The sequence below is a fragment of the Microtus oregoni genome, unplaced genomic scaffold (assembly GCF_018167655.1).
Source record: "Microtus oregoni isolate MIOR12 unplaced genomic scaffold, Mior012 000013F_ref0000133, whole genome shotgun sequence".
Taxonomy (NCBI): Eukaryota; Metazoa; Chordata; class Mammalia; order Rodentia; family Cricetidae; genus Microtus; species Microtus oregoni.
The window spans coordinates 2,322,238-2,342,163 of NW_024543072.1; the positions used below are offsets into that span (position 1 = coordinate 2,322,238).

The following is a 19,926-nucleotide window of genomic DNA, read 5'->3' on the forward strand; positions in this document are numbered from 1 at the left end:
AACCTGGCCACAGGGACCTGCTTGTTCTGTGTAGCTCAGCCCTGAGAAAGCTATGGGCAGCTATGGCCTGGCTATGAGAACATTTCAGAATGCTCTGACTCCTGAGAACCTGTGGCAGCTTATGTGAACCCATGTGTGATGGGAGCTCAGAAACAGAGGCCATATGGGGTCCTATGGGGTCCCAGGCCTCGAGGAATTTCACACTGGCCAGAAAGTCCAGGACTCCCCAACACCAGCTCTCCCTCAGGATGCCCACATTACCAGATGAGGATTCAGGGATCCCTAAGCCACAGCCCCAGCCCTGTTCCATCCAACTGCTGCCCACAGAGCCTCCTGGCAGGGTGGGCAGACAGCTTCCCAAAGCCCCATGTCCCTTCCCCTTACTTGAAGGCAGGTAGCTGGTCCACTTAACATGTTGTATCTTGACACCAGGCAATGACCATGATGTTCGAGGTACAGGACCTGGCAGTGGCCTCACCTGCCACAGTATCCCGTTGTGGAATGGTGTACCTGGAGCCCAGCATCCTGGGGCTCATGCCATTCGTTGAGTGCTGGCTAAAACGTCTCCCTTCCATAATAAAACCCTATGAGGAATATTTCAACACCCTCTTTGTCAAGTTTCTGGAGGTAGGTGAAGTCACCCAGCCAAAGGGGTGGCAGAGTACTGGTCACCGCTAGCCATGAGAGCCTGGCGCTTGTTCCCAACAGAGTTCCATCGCCTTCATTCGAGCCACGGGGAAGGAAGTGATTGCCTCAACCAACAGCAATCTGACCATGAGTCTCCTCAAACTACTGGACTGCTTCTTCAGACCTTTCCTACCCAGAGAGGTACAGTCCAAACAGTGAGGCTGCAGGATTGGTCCCTCCCAGCCCCTGTTCTCCTTGCTCGGGCTGCAAAGAGCCTATGAGTATCACCACCAGCTTCCTGGAAGAACAGGATTGACTCCCCACAGATCATGAGCCCACCCCATCCAATGCGTTGTAGGGAAGCAAACTACATGATATTCCTGCTTACGCTTTCCACTACTGCCCCCGACTTAGCCTGATGCTGTTCTTTGTTCCCAGGGTCTCAAGAAGATACCCTCTGAAAAGCTGAATCATATCCCAGAACTGATAGAACCCTGGTTCATCTTCGCGCTGGTCTGGAGTGTAGGCGCCACAGGGGACTACCTCAGCCGCCTCAACTTCAGCCAGTGGCTAAGGATGAAGATGATGATAGAACAGGTGAGAAGCAGGTAGGCCCAGGCCAGGCCTCTGGGGACAATGGCAGGCCACTCACCAAGACTCACGAGGCCGCTTCCCTGTGTCTTGATAGATGAAACTACTTTTCCCAGAAGACGGGCTGGTGTTCGATTACAGACTGGATGACGCTGGGATCAGCAGCACCGAGGATGAGGATGATGAAGAGGAGGAGGGCAAACAGGTGGCCATGGCCTGCCCAGGATGGGGGAGGGTAGAACTCCAGACCCTCAATGAATAATGGCCCCTTCGAGAAAGCCACATTGAGGGTCACCAGGTCTGAGGTCGTTGGCTGTTTCTATCACCGTCCCGAACTCTACAGTCTACTGGGTGATCACTATTGTGTTCATCTTAAAGACATGAGAATTGAAACACAAAATAGTCCTAATCAGCTGGGCAGTGGCAAAGCTGAACCTGAGCATGGAGTTTGGAAGTTCCGGAGTGCCCACTTCCCATACAAACGTTTCTCCCGCACTGGTGCTGAGTCCAAGGACCAGCCCACTTTTCTAGTTAGCAGCACCCATTTTCCCTAGAAGCAAGCTCCCTAAGGGCCCAGGAGCATGCCTGGTATCCAGCTTTAGTGTCCCCATCTTAACTGTCAGCCATTCAGAGCTTCTGAGTCCACTATTATTCCAGGGAGGTGACAGAAAGTCACTAAGTAGCGTCTTGCTGTGGAACTTCAGGGTACATTTGGGTCTAAGAGTCAGAACTGCCACCAGTGGGACATGTTGGTCTGGCCAAAGTGAGCCCTTCATCAAAGGAGTTTTGCAAGGGCCATGGACAAGGGAAGTCATGAAGCAAGGACAGCGAGGAGATGGGGTGAGGTGGCCCCTCCGCATCCAGCTGTCAGTGCCCTGGATTCTGGTGTCCCTGCTCTATTAGCATAAAAATAAACAGTGAGCACCTTTGCATCCCTGGGTTAATCAATTTCCAGAGCATCTTCTTGCCAAGACCTAGGGACTGGCTGTGTGTGGAACACCATCACTCAGTGTAAACAAAGACTTCTTGTTCATTCCCAGTCGCCCAGACCCAAATAATCACACAGCAACTATATTAATTACAACACTGCTTAGCCTATTAGCTCAGGCTTCTTATTAACTAACTCTTACATCTTAAATTAACCCATTTCTATTCTTTTATATTTTACCATGAGGCTCGTGGTTTGTTACCTCTTACTTCTTGGACAGCTACATGGTGTCTGCCTCCTTCAGCAGTTATATGGCATCTCTCTAACTCTGCCTACCCTTTCTATACATATCTCTTCCAGTCTGGCTATATTCTGCCCTGACATAGGCCAAAGAAGTTTTGTTCATTAACCAGTAAAAGCAACACATATACAGAAGGACATCCCACATCAACTCAGCAGCTGCAGTCAGGGAGTCCCCACCTGCTCAGCTGTGTTCAAAGAACCTCTATTTCTGGTGGTTTGTGTTGGGAGCCTCCCATTCCATACAAAGAGCAGACCACAGTAATTCCTATCTCTCTCAGCAGTAGCTCTTCCCCTAGATGTCCTTGCCAAGACCCAGAAGGACAATATCTCATCCTCCTGCTGTACTTAGCAATGGGGCTACAGTCCAGAGGGGAATGGGAAGGGATTTCAGACCCAGCCTGAACTGGATGTGGTTCCAGGTTGCCTGGGTAAAGTGGATGGACTCCTCGGCTCCCTTCACCATGATGCCAGACACCAACTACTGCAACATCATCGTGCCCACCACGGACACCATGCAGATGTCCTACCTGCTGGGCATGCTAATCACCAACAATAAGCCTGTAAGTTACCCCATCATGCCCTGTCCCCAGCCCACCCAAGGCTCAGGTTAGGGCATGGCTAGTCTTCCACACCAACCAGTGGTGGTCCCCTCTGTATTCACCCTGTATGTGCCCCACCTTCCCGATCGCTACTCTCCCAGGTGCTGTGCATTGGGCCGACAGGCACAGGGAAGACACTCACCATCTCCAACAAGCTTCTCAAGAACCTGCCACTGGAGTATATCAGCCACTTCCTCACCTTCTCAGCCCGCACTTCCGCCAACCAGACCCAGGACCTCATTGATAGCAAGCTGGACAAGAGGCAGGACACTCTGGTTCCTTCCCCAGCCTAACTGAACCAGCTGCCTCACCTCTCCCACCAAATTCTGCCCCTGGCTTTGCCTGAAATGACCCAGCAGATGCCAAAAATCCCACTAGGAGTCCTAGGGTGCTTTTCAGATCTCTCCTTGCCTCTTTCGGGATCCTCCTAGTCTTTCTGTGGGGCTTTTACTGGCCACTAAGGCAGGGCTGTGAACTGCCTTAGAGATAGCTATTATCCACCTTTCTCAGAAGTAGGACACTTCTTAAAGACCTCAGATACAGATCAGCTGGTTCCAAATGTCCCAAGGCAGAGGGCTGGTCATGAGGTTTTGCAATTTAGAGAAGGCTAACATTTAGTAAGGTGCCATTCAGTTGCCTCTTGGATTCTTAGAAGACCTGGTGCCCATGGGTGCTAGGCTCACACAGCCCCTCCCACAGGCGAAAGGGTGTGTTCGGGCCACCGCTAGGGCGCAACTTCATCTTCTTCATTGATGACCTGAACATGCCAGCCCTGGAGACGTACGGTGCCCAGCCACCCATCGAGCTGCTGCGCCAGTGGATGGACCATGGGGGCTGGTACGACCGAAAGATCATCGGTGCGTGCTGTCCTGGGACAGCAGGGAGTGGGCTGCATATGCTGGGTGCAGGGCAGAGACCATTTCAGAGGCCCCCAAAAATATTTTAATTCCTCTTGAAACTGGAGGTCAAAGAAAAGTTTCCATGCCCGTTAACACATTCCTTATATCAGCTCTGCCGTACATTGCATTTTTGGATGCATATGTGTACTCATGTTTGCACAAGTGTGGGCACATCTGGGCTGCTTTGTGATGAGTCTTTCCCTTGATCGCTGTCCACTTAGCTGAAGGAGGGTCTCTCGCTGATCTCAGAACTTTCTGACTCAGCATGTCTAGCTAGCCACCTTACCCCTGCCTCTACCTCCTAAATTGCTGAGATTACAGACACACTGTCACATCTACCTGGCTTTTATGTGGGTGCTGGCATGTAACTCTTCAGAGCCATGTCCCCAACACCATAAATTACAGTTTTAACATGCATTCTTACCATGGGCAAGGGGCCCACAGAAGTCATGTCATTCTGGGTAGACCCCTGACTGACTTCCTACTCCCGCTTAGGAGCCTTTAAGAACCTGGTGGACATCAACTTCATCTGTGCCATGGGTCCCCCAGGGGGAGGCAGGAATGCTATCACGCCAAGGCTGACACGCCACTTCAACTACCTGTCTTTCATTGAGATGGATGAAGTCAGCAAGAAACGCATCTTCTCTACAATCCTGGGATGCTGGATGGGTGAGTATAGGGTCAGGGCAGGAGAGGCCATGGACAAAGGCAGAGACCCAGGGCAGCTGTCACACCACAAAAACAGCAGGATAGCACTGGGCAGGAAAAAGGCACCGAGCCACCAAGAGCAGCCCCAGCTTTTCTCCTTTAGTTGGCAGTTACGGCTGGCAAGTTCATGAACCTCTCTGAACCTCTGCTTCTTTACCAATGGGTGCTAATATTAATCCCTACCCCTCCAAGTCTTGAGAGTTAAGGTATGGCACATAGCACCTAATATAAAGCCATGGAGCAATTCTGCATATTGCACATGTGATAGATACATATCTCCATATATGCATCCACTGACATAGAGACATGTGCTAGTGTTTGCCCAGAAGCTCACATGGAATGACTGTAACTTTTGTAGAACAGGAAAACCCATAAAGACCAAAGGGACAAAGTAGCCCTGCTCCATCCTGGGGCTTGGAAAAAGTCCACCCAGGATGCACTTTCTCCAGTAGCCCACCTCCCACCCAGCACACCCCACCATGGAATGCCACTTGGCACCATGCTGGGCAGAAAGTGCGAGAAGTCAAGCCGTCCATCTGGCCTGGGCCACCCTGCCAGAGCAATAGGTCAGGGCTCTCCTTCATATACGACTGGGCTCTGAGAAGGGATGGGAGGCAGCTGCTTGAGGAGCTTCCAGCAGGAGCTTCCACCTAGCTCTGAACCTGGTATCTGTTCCTCGACCCCGCAGATGGACTCCTTGGAGAGAAAAGCTATCGCGAGCCCGTGCGTGAGTGTGGCCTGGGCCTGGGAGGGTGTGGAAGAAAAGGGACAATCCTGGACTCCGGTTCTAGCTGGTGTGTTAATACTGGGATCAAGGACCAGGGCGGACCCTCCTGGGGCTCACATGGAGTCAGCATAGGCACTGACTGCCCCTCAGGTTCCTCTGCCTGTCTTAGAGCCATTCTATCCCTCGGTGCCTAGTTAGTGTCACACTGGTAGCAGGAAATGGAAGACGAGTAGACAAAGAAAGGAGTCCAGTGAAATCTGCTGTTGAAAAGAACCATCTCCAAAGAAAAGCCCACCTTCTCCAAGGAGCAGGCGTGAGCAGGAAAGCGGGCAGTTTGAAGTTAGGAGGCAGGCATCCCCCTGTGGCAGCCTCAAGCAGCTCTAATCTGTCAGTCATGGCTCCTGTCACCTTGGCTAGGAGGGGACTTCCTAGGCTAATGTAGACCAGACTCCTCCTCTTTGACCTGGTGAAGGATGAGTCACACATCCCCAATCGCAGTATTCCCTGTTCTACTTGGCCACTCTGTCAACATATAAAGATGTGGACGTGGTGCCTTATGCCTTTCATCTCAACGCTCAAGAGGCTGATGTGGGTGGATCTCTGTGAGTTTGAGGCCAGTCTGATCTGCTCGTCTATATAGTGGGCTTGAAGACAGCCAGAACCACATAGTGAGACCCTATCTAAAAACAAAACAAAAACTTATAAGCATGTCCCAATTTCTTTTGTCTTAACCAAAACACAAAATTATCTATACCAGCCAGATCCCTTCATCACTGTCTCGCCTCTCCGCTCAGCCTTATAAAAAAACTGAAGAGCTCTCCTCCCACTGGTGCTTCCCTATCCTCCCTGTCTTCCATCCAGTTACCTCCTGTCAGTAGTAACAAGAGTGTAGCCATACCAGTAATCAAACCTCAGGTGCCTCATCTACTCTGAGAACAGCCTCTTCTTCCAGCAGCGTCTCCCAGGCCCTCCTCCCTCCCTGGGTGGACCAGTCGGCTTTGTGTTGCTCTGATAAACTAGCCAAAGGAAGGAACACTTTCTTTTTGCTCATCGTTCCAAAGCTTCACCCATGATTGGCTTGCTCTTTGCTCTGGGCCTGTGGTGAGGAAAACACCATGGCACCAGGAGGACATGGTACGGAAAAGTTGTTCACTGCGTGGCAGCCAAGAAGTGAGAGCAGACGAGAGGATTTCAGGGCAATGTATACTCTTTAAAGGTGCTGCCCACACAATCTTCTTCCTCCAGCCCGGCCTGCTTCCTTCACATATTCATTATGGGCCCCATTTGGTAAGCATTCATCAATTAATTAGCCGACTGATGAGGTTAGTGTGCTCATGATGCAATCACCTCCCAGAGGTTGGATCCACCAGCTGGGGACCCAAGCTTTAAATCACAGGCATTTGCAGGGGGCACTTCAAACACAAACAATCATACGAGGCTCCCCATCCTGGACTAACTAGATTTTGACCTCTTAAATATACTGTCCTCAGACAGTCTTACCCTGGCTCAAAAGTAGAATCATCTTCATATGGCCAGCATCCAAGTTCACACCCTCAGCTCAGATTTCTCCATAAATATCTAATTCCACATTTCTCAGACGTCAACTGTGTATCTCAGCCAAAACTGTCCAAACCCAATGCCCCGTCAGTCCCCTTCTCTGTCCCCTCACTTTGGTGGTGACAGCTCCATCCTTCCAGATGCTCCCAACAAGATCTTCCCCATCATACTCTTCTCAAACCATATGACAACTGTCAGAAAATCTATTGGCTGTCGTGAATCAACTCACCAACCTGTCCTCATTCACCTCATTATTGGGACAGCCCCATCCCTGGTCTATCAACTCTGCCTTCACTTACCAGTGATCTATCCTCCTTTTGCTGCTAGAGGGACCTGTTAAAACATTAAATCAAGCCAGGAGATAGTGGTGCATGTCTTTGATCCCAGCACTCAGGAAGCAGAGACAGGCATATCTCTGTGAGTTTGAGGCCAGCCTGGTCTACAGAGTGAATTCCAGGACAGTCAGGGATACACAGAGAAACTCTGTCACAGCAAAAACAAAACCAAACAAAAATCAAACAAACAAACAAAAACATTAGATCAAGCTGGGTGTTCTAGTGCCTGCCTATTATCCCAGCTACTTAGGAAGCTAAAGTAGGCTAGCCTGGGCAACACTCTGTCTCAAGAAATATACAAAACCACGAATATAATAACGTTATGCTCTTCTTCCACTTAACCATCTTGGGCAAGCAGTAGTCCAGGTCACAACAGCGCCAGGAAACATTGTCCATGCTTCACATCCGCCATCGCGTCTCCCACTCAGCCTCCCCTCGTTGGTCTTTCACTTCCTATCCTCAGGGTGCTGTTCTTGTTGGCCCCTCTGCCCAGAACACTTCTCCTCCAGCGATGCACATGCTTGCAATCTTACTTCTTGATCTCAGCTTGAATTTCTCCCTTCTCAGTGTGATATCACACAGCATTTCTGTAATCACACCGAAGCCTAACTTTGAACTTCCCCAAACTTTGTTTTGCTGCAAGTCTCTCCATAGCATTTGCTCTCTCCATTGATCTGTTCCCAAAACAGCGCTTGTTAAGGGTGAAAGATGTCTGTTTGGGTCAACCTCTATGTTCATCACCTAGGATACGTTTGCTCGTCTGACCCTTTCCTTCTGCCAGTTCTGAGTTCTTCCTATACCCCAAGTTCCCACCCTCAGAGTTCAGTTCCAGGTGGAGACAGGCGTATTTTTCATAGAACATGGGTATGATAGCAAAGAAAAGCAAGATGGAACTCAGGAGCTCCACAGAGGCTGGTGAGCCCCAGGTTGCCCTATGCCCACCATCAAGCCCAGTCCCAGGTCGCCCTATGCCCACCATCGAGCCCACCACTGAAGCCTTGTAGGCCGAGTGATCCTTGCCCATATGTGACTCAGCACTGCTGTGTTCAGGTCTTAGCATAGGCTCAGCAGGCAGGAAGGGCCCAGCCGGTACCAAGCCCACTGACACCCACGATTCTGTTATTGCATCTCAGCGCCCTCACACAGCTGGTTGTCAGGAATGTGGATGTCAATATTTAGGGCACACAGAATAAGAGATCTCCGTTCCAAGTTAAGCAGGAAGGCTTTGCAATAGAGGAAATATCTCAGGAGGGGTCGCAGCATAAGCAGCATCCAAACCTGAGGCTAGTGGATGGGTGCTGGGGGAGCCGAAGGGGCACAGTTAGGACCTGTAGAACCTGCACTGGGGCACTCCTGTCTGTGTGACCCACAGCTGGGGCCCCCAACATCGTCCATTTGACGGAGCCCCTTGTGGAAGCTACCATCAAGGTATATGCTACCATCACCTCCCAGCTGCTGCCCACTCCAGCCAAGTCCCACTACACCTTCAACCTGCGGGACCTTTCCAAAGTCTTCCAGGGAATGCTCATGGCTGAACCAGCCAAGGTTGAGGTGAGGATCTGCCAGGCCCCTCCCCCACGCCCAAGGTGCCCTTACCATCCTCCCCAGACCTCTCCCAATTTTAGGCCTTTCTACCTAAACAGTCCCCAGCCATGATCTGTCTGGGCCCTGAAGAAACTGGGATACAAAGGGTCAGGCCCACCAGAGCCAGTCCTTAGCACAACTAAGCCCATCTCATTAGTCAAACTCACGTCCAAAATTGTGACCATGGTGAGGTCTTGCTGAGAACAAGTCAGGAGAAGGCAAGGGGGTAGGAGAATTTCTAGTAGAGGCCGTATTTGCAGGAAAACGTGGGGAGAGGTGAACAAGGCGCCTCTGAGAACTAAATGTGCAGGTGTAAGGAGCAGGCAGTGGGATGCACAGGAGTCACAGTGGGCAGACTATGGGTCCAGTAGGAAGCTCAGATGGGGAGCCACACTGGAGCCATTGGCTAAACAGCCAAAGTGCAGCTAGCCCTAGGAGGTGGGGTAGATAAGACAAAAGTTGGTTCTGGCCTTGTCGGGTTCATAGCAAACCTGGAACTTCCTTAGTGTGCCCAGTTACCCTGAGGAGCATTGAAGTGGAACAGTGGGCAATGGATCCAAACAGACAGAGAGAGATAGGCGGGGCTTGCCGAGCAGTTAGATGTGGGGTGTTGGGAAGGTATCAGGGGAATGAAGTATCCTTCCCAGGCATGGAGATTGGAGGTTTAAAGAAAGAGAAGTGATAACTTTAGGATGCCCATGACCAGCTACTAGTACTGGGTGTCTGGTGGACACTGAGATCTAGGGATAGCGTGGCCCAAGAAGCACTCTGCAATTCATTTGCAATTCAGTTGGCCAGAGGCACATCTTCCAACAGCTCTAGTCCCAAGAAGAGGCATGTCCCTACCCTCTGTCTCTCCTCCTGGTTCTCTGGGCCTGGGACAAGGCAGTCACTGACACCAGGCACTCACAGGACAAGGTGCAGCTGCTGCGGCTGTGGTACCACGAGAACTGCCGTGTGTTCCGGGACCGACTGGTGAACGAGGAAGACCGCAGCTGGTTTGACGAGCTCCTTGAGACCCACATGGAGGAGTTAGGGGTGGCCTTCAGCAAAGTCTGCCCCTTCCAACCCATTCTTTATGGGGACTTCATGTCTCCAGGCTCAGATGTGAAGTCCTATGAGCTCATCACCAGCGAGAACAAGGTGAGTTGACGCTCTGCTCTGGTAGGTCCAGGGGCCCCAACGGTAGTGCCTAGAGAGTCCAAAAGTCTACAGAGGATGAGTGGAAGTCCTCAGACCCTCTCTTATCACCATTACTGAATCGTTGTACTAGGCTAGAGTGTCAAAACAGCAGTTGGCTTCTCTGAGTCCCGATTTCCCCCTTGCGGGTTTAGCGAGGCAGCCCATCTGTGAGAACAAGCCTGAGTTCATCTGGACACATCTGCAAACTTGACATGCTGTGCCCATTTGAGATGCTGTCGTTCTCACTCCCAGAGGGGCAGGACCTTGGGAGACAAGGTTGAGGTTTTCATCAGTGGCCTCCACTAGTGGCCTCAAAGCTGCGACGCTGAGGTGGACCACCTGGTGGTTTTCCCCATAGACATCCTCTCCTAGTTCCCAGTGATCTCACCAGGGCTGCTTCAGACTGGTGTGTTCCATAGGCAGACCTGACATTCCCTCCACACACAGAAGGAGCAGAACTAGCCATGGGAGGGGTCAGATTTCTATCAAAGAGGGCCTGGCACGCATCATTCCAACGTTCCAACCACCGAATCTATGTATAGCTAGAGCCGCCACAAAAACAGTGGCAGGGGATTCCTACAAGGGCCTCCCCAAACACTTCCAAGGCGGAACTGACTAGACTCCAAAGAAAGCAGCACTAGTGGGTGAACCCAAAGCATCTATCAGGACTTTATGAATACAGAGAGTCACAGATTCCTCGTGAAGCACGGTGAGACAAGCTATCCTAGTATTCCACATGAGGGTGGGTGCTGGGGCTGTCAGAGTATAGAGACTTGGCTAGGGGCAGAGCTAGCATCTGCCTAGGGTCCTTCCAGCATTCAAGAAACAATCTGGGCTAGTTTGTCAGCACCTGAAGATATATAAGGCACAAGATTGACTTGTAGCCCCCAGGAAAAATCTGCAACTTGCCATATCATAGAGTTCTCCATCACTCTCAGTTCTGGGTCTGAACAGAGAGCAGGAGGGAACTGGGGGATCCTTTCACGGCGGAGAACCTGACATCCCCCACCATCTCCCTGTCCCCAGATGATGCAGGTGATTGAGGAGTACATGGAAGACTACAACCAGATCAACACAGCCAAGCTGAAGCTGGTCCTCTTCGTGGATGCCATGAGTCACATCTGCCGCATCAGTCGTACTCTGCGCCAGGCGTTGGGCAATGCCCTGCTGCTGGGCGTGGGTGGCAGTGGCCGCAGCTCCCTCACTCGACTTGCCTCCCACATGTAAGGGATGATGGTGGACAGTGGGTGGCATGTGGCAGACTATTTAGAACAGATGCTTTTCCACCATGGGAGAATCCTGGTGTGGCTCCAGCACAAACCTCAGCATGTGAACTTCTGCAAATGGGACCTGGACCCCAAGAAGAGGCAGCAACAGTGCCCTTTGTTGATGTGGATGGAGGCTAGAAGCAAGCATCCCAGAAGGATGCCTAGGAGAAGTATCCATTGGCCTGCTATCAGAATCAGAGTATGGAGGGTTGGGGATTAAATGGACAGACTATAGGAATAGTAAGCAAAGGCCAGGAAATAAGAGAAGGGGTACAGGACCTAGAGAACCTGCAAGTCCACTCTGGATAGGAGCAAGATGTCAGGTAGCCAGTTGGGGTATGAGCAGCCACCATCCATCAGTGCCTGGCCTCGGGCCTCTGACGCACCTTGACCCAAACTCCTGCCTCCAGGGCTGAGTATGAGTGCTTCCAGATCGAGCTGTCCAAGAACTACGGCATGTCTGAGTGGCGTGAGGATGTCAAGAAGGTTCTGCTCAAGGCTGGCCTGCAGAACCTGCCCATCACCTTCCTGTTCTCAGACACCCAGGTGCAGCCACACAGCAGTGGGCAGGGCTCCGGGTGGGATGAACAGAGTGTCCCCAAGTGGTATCCTATAAGTGGTCAGTCCTATACCCTCAACTCCTTATACATCAGGACCAGGTAGGATTATGATTGAATTGGTCAAGAGAGGAACCAAACCCAGCCTCCAGGGGCTCAGGGAAGACGGAGGTCATTATTTATGCTCCAAGCATAAAAAGGTGCCCTGGCACAATATAGCACACCACCCACAAGCAGTGACTTCCTACGCTAAGTACCTAAGGACCACAAGTTTGCTCCTGAGGGACAGGGGACCCATAGTTCCACTCTTTGGGAGTATATAAGGCCTTATAAGTCCTCTTTCCTGGTCTCTGAGTAGAGGCCACAAGACAATCATTGTAACACTCCAGCCTGGTTTTCAGTACAAGTACCAAGGGACCTAGGCTCCAAGATCATACTCCAACCCTAGACAAGTCCCTCCCCTCCTAGACCTAGGCTCCAAGATCATACTCCAACCCTAGACAAATCCCTCCCCTCCTAGACCCAGCCAACCCCTTCATAAGGTCAAGAAAATGAGATTTCCCTCTAACACAGGCCAGAGGCCCCTGTCAGTTGCTCTTGTTTCTTCCTGTGGTAAAATAAGGCCTGGAGGAAAGCCAGAGATCAGGAAGATGTTACACCACCACCCAGGACCTGGGGCCCTGCCACAACCCACAGGTTATATTCAGAGTTTCCACAATGGGCCCGATCTGAATACAAGTCCAGGGATTATAAGACCACTTGAGTGACCTTGGCCTAGGTCTGTATATGGGGCTGTTACAAAAGTCCAGGAAAACTGTTCATGAACTGTGATACACGGGGGGGGGGGGGGGGGGGGGGGACTTCCGTAAAGGCTTAACTCCTTCCCCTCATCCTCCAGATCAAGAATGAGTCCTTTCTAGAGGATATTAACAACGTCCTGAACTCGGGTGACATCCCCAACATCTACAATGCAGATGAGCAAGATCAGATTGTCAACACTATGCGGCCCTACATACAAGAACAGGGCCTGCAGCCCACCAAAGCCAACCTCGTGGCTGCCTATACTGGACGTGTGCGCAGCAACATCCACATGGTGCTATGCATGAGGTACAGGCAGCTGTCACTAGGTCACGCTGGGGCCTCAGGGATGCTAGAAGGGTCTTATGAAACCAAAGGTGGCCCCAGGCCTGGCCACCATGCCATTCAGACCAAACTACTAGGCTGGTCTGGCTGCTGTGCCACTGGTCTATAGATGGGCTCTGAGTTCTGAGCCTCATGTGGATCCTTCTCCCTCAGTCCCATCGGAGAGGTCTTCCGAGCTCGCTTAAGGCAGTTCCCCTCCCTTGTCAACTGCTGTACCATTGACTGGTTTAACGAGTGGCCAGCAGAAGCCCTGCAATCTGTGGCCACCATGTTCCTGAACGAGATCCCAGAACTGGAATCTTCCTTTGAAGTCATTCAAGGGCTGGTAGGTGTCTTGGTGAGAAGCAGTCTCTTGGGGAGAAATGTTTCCCTTCGGGTAGAGGCTTGGGGTTGCTGAGGCCTGGATAAGAGCCCTACCGCTGGCAGCAAAGCTTTGGTGAGATGGCATTGCCTGTCTATGCCTCATTTTCTCCATCTGTGAAATGATGCCTTGAATCATATGGGGACCTAGTGTTCTACAAATGGCTAGCATCCCCCTTTCTTCCAAGAGCCCCCTGACACCCCTCACAGACTGATCACACGAACAGGTTAAGCCAAATTTGTCTGCTTCAGTCTCAGAGAACATTGGCCTTCTGAGGGCCAAGAACTAAGACGAACCCAACATTTCCCTGTCTTAGACCCAGCTTCTGAAGGGATGCCATCTTAGGGCTTTCAGAGAGAGGTAGGCTCAGGGAGCTGTGGCAAGGGCCCTGGGCCACAGCTTGGAGACCCCATGGTCAAAGTCAGCTCTGTTCTTGACTAGTATGGGCCCTGGGCTTTCCATCTGCATAAAGGGTTACCTTGACCTGGGGGTTTCGAGGACCTTAGGAAACAGTGAATCTGAGGTAGAGGAGTTCTGTTGTGGCCCTTTCCTCAGGACTAAGACACAGTGGCTTTGTGGGTCTCCAGTACCTGTTCTTTGCTGAAGTGCCACAGTATCCCTGGTCTACCATTCACAGATTCAAGTTTGTGTATATATCCACCAGTCTGTGGCCAAGAAATGTATTGAGTACCTGGCAGAGCTGACCCGCCATAACTATGTGACCCCCAAGAGCTATTTGGAGCTGCTCAATATTTTCTCCATCCTCATTGGACAGAAGAAAATGGAACTGAAGACTGCCAAAAACCGCATGAAGAGTGGCCTTGACAAGGTAGGCCTGAGGACGGCCTTATATAGATAGTGGCTAGCAACTGGGGGTTCCTCCTGCTGGGCATAGCAGTCTTGGATGCCAAGGTGACCCAGAATTTTAGACTGTAGTCTGAAGTGCTGCAGGGGATGATTTCCTTCTCAGCGAAAGAACAGAAACTAAAAGCGTGTAGATATTCCATACTTTCTTCATGGGAAAACTGGACTCTCTGAACATGGCGAACAATGAGGGCTGATGAGACGCAAAGGACAATGGCACGGGGGTTTGATCCTACATAATGTGATGGCTTTGTGGGAGCCTAGCCAGTTTCGATGTTCACCTTCCTAGATATGGACGGAGGGGGGAGGTCCTAGGTCTTACCACAGGGCAGAAAACCCTGACTGCTCTTTGGACTGGAGAGGGAGGGGGAAAGGAGTGGGGGGAGGGGGAGAAAGGTGGGAGGAGGGGGCGTAGGGTGGGAGGAGGGGGAGGGAAATGGGAGGCTGGGAGGAGGTGGAAACTTGTTTTTTTTGTTTTTTTTTTTCTCCTTTTCTCAATAAAAAAAAAAAAAGAAAGAAACTAAAAGCGTGAAGAGAGAGGGCAAGCAGTGGTGCCCACAGCTTCTCAGGGAGTAAGGCCTCCTCCACTAGTAACCACCAAATGACGTGGGGGCCGTGAATGACAGTGATCCAACAGGGCCCCCCTTCTCACAACTTGGCCTCTCTCTGGTCCCTGTAAGACCTGCTGTTTTGTTTTGTCTTCTCTGCTCTCCCCTACCTCAGCTGTTACGAACTTCTGAGGATGTGGCCAAGATGCAGGAAGAGCTGGAGATTATGCGCCCCCTGCTGGAAGAGGCTGCCAAGGACACCTTGCTCACTATGGAGCAGATAAAGGTTGGGGTGTTCCTGGACCCACCTCCTCTCTGATCCTGTCTGAGGATGCTCAACCTCTCAAAACATCAGATGGCTAGTCCCTGGCTTTCACACGTCCTCTAGCCTTTGTCTACTTCATTTTCCTCATTCACCAGTTGTCTGTTTGCTTTTTTTAATTGCATTTTTATTGATATTTATTGAGCTCTACATTTTTCTCTGCTCCTCTCCCTGCCTCTCCCCTTCCCCTTCAATCCTCCAAGGTCCCCATACCCCCAATTTACTCAGAAGATCTTGTCTTTTTTGACAAATACTTAGGCAGAACTATTAATACTTTAAGCCAGGCACGCCCTTGGCAGGGGTTCTATGAAGAGCAAGGCAGATGAATTCAAATAGGTCGAGCAATGCTGATGAGCACATCTCAGACTGAGTGGCAGGACCACCACCAGCAGATTCTGCACAGAATCAGGGTTTACAGTAAGGGTCCAGTCCTCCCAGCATGTATCACCATTATTACCATGGCAGCTTTCTGCCAGTATTTAAGTGTCCTGCTCTCTAGAGTCAGAGTGTTACAAAATGTTTCCCGAAGAAATGGGGAGGTACATCTCTGCATCGTACATGATGGCCATGTGGGCCAATTGGGCTGGGACACCGAAACCTAAGCCCTGATATAGGCACTCAAGATACAGAAGGAACTCCTGGCCTTCCTGGGTCTCTACAACCTATTGCAACTAAGAGAGAAAAGGTGGCCATCTCAGCCCTCAGAAAGGGGAGATTTCTGTCCTTGCCACTGGCCACTAACTGGATCCCCTGTCTCCCATTCCTAGGTGGACACAGCCATAGCAGAGGAAACCCAGAAATCAGTGCAAGCAGAGGAGATTAAGGCCAATGAGAAGGCCAGCAAGGCCCAAGCTATTGCTGATGACGCACAGAAGGATCTGGACGAGGCATTGCCGGCCCTGGATGCAGCCCTGGCTAGCCTCCGAAACCTCAACAAGAATGACGTGACAGAGGTGGGCAGCTGCCCGTCTTCTCACACTCATTATCATGTCTCTTTCTGGTGTCCTCTTAGGTCCTATGGTGTCCCCCAAGCCCGCCCCCCCCCCCGCATATATTTTGGTAACTATGTACCAATAGGTAAGGGCAGAATGAGAGCCAGATACTACCTTCTTGTTCCACTTGCCTTGTGCCATCCCCAGTCAGTCCCAAGGCTCCAGGACCTATGGCAGTAAAGACTTGGTTGGTGGGACCCACCTCACCAAAGGGTAGGACCTTCCCTTCTACACCTCTTGACATGGCCCATAGGTACGTGCCATGCAGCGCCCACCCCCAGGAGTGAAGCTGGTCATAGAAGCTGTGTGCATCATGAAGGGCATCAAGCCCAAGAAGGTGCCCGGAGAGAAGCCAGGCTCCAAAGTGGATGACTACTGGGAGCCGGGCAAGGGGCTGCTGCAAGACCCAGGCCGCTTCCTCGAAAGCCTCTTCAAGTTTGACAAGGTAACCATGCGAAGCATAGGGGTAAGCCCGTGGGTAGGATGCAGTAGGATGGAGAAGTGCCTGCCACAGCAGTATCTTCAGGTACTGTGGTCTTGTTCTTCCTCTACCTGTCCTGCCACCAGCTGCAGCACACGTACCCTGGGGGACATAGAGGTGTCTGGGATCATGGGAATAGAGCTGTCCCACCCCTACCCCAAGTAGCTGTCAGGGGGGATGACAGCCTCTCCCTCCCCAACAGATGCCTGAGGAAACTGGGATCAGGCCAGGAGGATGTCGCCCACAGTCACTCCAAGGCTTCACAGCCTGGAGATCCCCACCCCCACTGGCCATAGTCAAAAGAGGTTCACCGCCTGTTCTATGTTGTCTCCCTCCCTAAGCTTCAGCTTGCTCTGGCTATCGCTAGATCCTCTGCAATGTCCATCTGGGACTTTTCAGTGTCCATGGGCATCTGCTCTCTCGGGATGAAGCCCACAACCCCTTCAGTGAACCCCTCTCCAGTCCAGAAGTTCACTGAATGTCAGTTGCCTGGCCTACATGGGCTACCCCCTGCCATCACACATCATAAGGCAGTGACCAGTGTCACAGCAACTGGACTCCCTCACAGCTTCCATAGGCCTCCTCCTACTGTTCCATTAGATAAGAAACCAGACACCCTTCTCAAAGAGGCACTCAGTCCATGAGGGCTTACAGCCTGAGCTCTGACTCCTCTAGGCTTGCCTTAGCTCTGATCCTTGAAGAGCCTGCCAGCAGCTCAGCTCCCAGGCCCATGGTCAACAGCGGTGGGAACAGCACGGATGGGGGAGGCTCTCTGGCAGGCACCTAAGATGCAAGGAAGCAGTGTCCTGAGATCCATGATTTCCACCCTAGGACAACATTGGGGAGGCAGTTATCAAAGCCATCCAACCATATATCGACAACGAGGAGTTCCAGCCAGCTGCCATTGCCAAGGTGTCCAAGGCCTGCACATCTATCTGCCAGTGGGTGCGCGCCATGCACAAGTACCACTTCGTAGCCAAGGCCGTAGAGCCCAAACGGGTAAGGACTATTCAGAGCTAGAAGGGGCCAGCTCCCCTACCAGGTACTGGCTACGAGCTGGCCCTCTTCCTGCCTGCAGCAAGCCTTGCGGGAAGCCCAGGATGACCTGGAAGTGACACAAAGGATCTTAGAAGAGGCAAAGCAGCACCTGCGTGAAGTGGAAGATGGCATCGCCACACTGCAGGCCAAGTATCAAGAGTGTGTGGCCAAGAAGGAGGAGCTGGAAATGAAGTGTGAGCAGTGTGAGCAGCGCTTAGGCCGAGCTGATAAGGTATGTGCCCTCTCCGACAGAGCCTACAGGCAGGACCGTCAGGAAGAGAAGAGCTTCTTCCCCTGGGCTCTCCCTATCCCCTTCTTAGCAGCTGATGGCCAGGGCCAGAGTGGGCAGAGCCAGCCCCAGGCCTCAGCCCAGCCTCCCAGAGCCCACACCATAAGACTGTTTTTACAGCTCATCAATGGACTATCAGATGAGAAGGTTCGCTGGCAGGAGACTGTGGAGAATCTGGAGAACATGCTCGACAACATCTCTGGTGATGTACTGGTGGCTGCCGGCTTTGTGGCCTACCTGGGCCCCTTCACGGTAAAGAGCCCCCACCCTACCCTGGACCAGCTTTATCCATCCCACAAGGAGACCCTCCCTAGAGGCCTTCTCTCTGTGAGGGCAACCTGTGGAGTGCCTCTCCTTCCCTCCCGCATGTAGCATGCGGATACTGAGCAGGTACAAGTTGTGACCCAGGTCAGAAGAGTCCCCCTTGGAATATAAAATGGCTCGCACATATCACCTGTGCCAGATGCTGCTCTCAGTGTCCCATTTAATTCTCACAGCCATCTTTAGGGCAGGCATTGCAGGTGTGACCCCTTTCATAGACAAGGGTCTGTGGTTTGTAGGATCCAAGCAGGCCTGAAGTGTCTGTAATGTCTAGTCCATGTTAGCTAATGCACTGAGCTTTGACTTCTGCATGCCTTTACCAAGCAGTGTTGTAGCTAGAGGTGAGGAGGATCCTGTGTGGTGGTCTCAGGTTTTACATCTCTCCAGGGCCAGTACCGTACATCACTCTATGATCAGTGGGTCAGGCAGCTCACAGTTCACCAAGTCCCGCACACCTCCAAGCCCACACTGATTGCAACCCTGGGAAACCCAGTGAAGATCCGTTCCTGGCAGGTAACTCTCAGATGTCAGGATATGGAGCTGGGCTGAGATCCTCCTGCCTCCTTTCTACCCCCTTTACCAACTAACTCATTGATGCCTCCTCTCTGCCCTCCTGGGTGTAGCAAGCGGGTAGTAAGAGTAGCTAATGTCCCAGCCACCTAAGCTCATATAAGAACCCTGAACAGCATGGCACCTGGATTCCCACAGATTGCTGGCCTCCCCAATGATACTCTGTCAGTGGAGAATGGGGTCATCAATCAATACTCCCAACGCTGGACCCACTTCATTGACCCTCAGAGTCAGGCTAACAAATGGATCAAGAACATGGTAAGCAAACCCACTAATGCTGCCTCGTCAGACAGGCTCAGCCAATTCTAGGGAAGCAACTGAGCCTTGGGCTGGCTCTAAGCTCCCATAACCCCACCTTCCCCTGTAGGAGAAGGACAATGGGCTAGATGTGTTCAAGTTGAGTGACCGTGACTTTCTGCGCAGCATGGAGAATGCTATCCGCTTTGGCAAGCCATGCCTTCTAGAAAATGTGGGTGAGGAGCTAGATCCAGCACTAGAGCCCGTGCTGCTCAAGCAGGTAGGTCTGTTGGGAAAGGGGCAGCTATGGACTGCAGGTCCAGACACCCCGACCACAGTGCCCGCACATCCTGCCTGCCACAGACATACAAGCAGCAAGGAAACACAGTGTTGAAGTTGGGAGACACAGTGATCCCCTACCATGAGGACTTCAGGATGTACATCACCACCAAGCTGCCCAACCCTCACTACACGCCAGAGGTTTCTACCAAACTCACCCTCATCAACTTTACACTGTCACCCAGGTGAGCCTCCACCCAAAAGAACAAAGCACCAGCTGTCCCTTCCTGCCGTCTGACCCTTGGCCATCTCTTGGCCATCCCTAAGCTGCAGGGACTCAAGAGGTCTGTCTTTCCTGCTTAGTGACCCCATCAACTTCCTCCCCGTCACTCTGGTATCCCAAAGTGCAGACCCTCCATGGGCCCCTCTTACTTCATTTCCACCTAACAGTGTTCCTCTCCCCCCCTACACACAACACAGGCACACACAGGCCTGTTGCATATAAAGCCTTCATTTGAGTAGCTACAAGCAGTGGGAGGGGAACCGTCCTCTTTATGTTTTGTGCATTGGTGTTTTGCGTGCATGCATGTCTGTGTGAAGGTGGCGGTCTCCTAGA

At 51.8% G+C, this 19,926-nt stretch overlaps 1 protein-coding gene across 1 annotated transcript in view; it reads left to right on the plus strand.

Moving 5' to 3' along the window:
* Dnah1 (dynein axonemal heavy chain 1) overlaps positions 1 to 19,926 on the plus strand; it is a 63,238-nt gene that overhangs the window by 36,058 nt on the left and 7,254 nt on the right. Inside the window, exons 37-62 of the mRNA XM_041662738.1 lie at positions 433 to 627; positions 709 to 828; positions 1,066 to 1,224; positions 1,316 to 1,423; positions 2,869 to 3,009; positions 3,150 to 3,310; positions 3,748 to 3,905; positions 4,443 to 4,616; positions 5,344 to 5,382; positions 8,647 to 8,825; positions 9,771 to 10,001; positions 11,067 to 11,263; positions 11,719 to 11,854; positions 12,764 to 12,972; positions 13,162 to 13,333; positions 14,007 to 14,198; positions 14,957 to 15,067; positions 15,871 to 16,056; positions 16,349 to 16,540; positions 17,408 to 17,575; positions 17,655 to 17,846; positions 18,024 to 18,155; positions 18,612 to 18,737; positions 18,933 to 19,052; positions 19,162 to 19,311; positions 19,395 to 19,555. Coding sequence (XP_041518672.1) covers positions 433 to 627; positions 709 to 828; positions 1,066 to 1,224; positions 1,316 to 1,423; positions 2,869 to 3,009; positions 3,150 to 3,310; positions 3,748 to 3,905; positions 4,443 to 4,616; positions 5,344 to 5,382; positions 8,647 to 8,825; positions 9,771 to 10,001; positions 11,067 to 11,263; positions 11,719 to 11,854; positions 12,764 to 12,972; positions 13,162 to 13,333; positions 14,007 to 14,198; positions 14,957 to 15,067; positions 15,871 to 16,056; positions 16,349 to 16,540; positions 17,408 to 17,575; positions 17,655 to 17,846; positions 18,024 to 18,155; positions 18,612 to 18,737; positions 18,933 to 19,052; positions 19,162 to 19,311; positions 19,395 to 19,555 — 4,109 coding nt within the window. The remainder of the gene's footprint in view (positions 1 to 432; positions 628 to 708; positions 829 to 1,065; positions 1,225 to 1,315; positions 1,424 to 2,868; positions 3,010 to 3,149; positions 3,311 to 3,747; positions 3,906 to 4,442; positions 4,617 to 5,343; positions 5,383 to 8,646; positions 8,826 to 9,770; positions 10,002 to 11,066; positions 11,264 to 11,718; positions 11,855 to 12,763; positions 12,973 to 13,161; positions 13,334 to 14,006; positions 14,199 to 14,956; positions 15,068 to 15,870; positions 16,057 to 16,348; positions 16,541 to 17,407; positions 17,576 to 17,654; positions 17,847 to 18,023; positions 18,156 to 18,611; positions 18,738 to 18,932; positions 19,053 to 19,161; positions 19,312 to 19,394; positions 19,556 to 19,926) is intronic.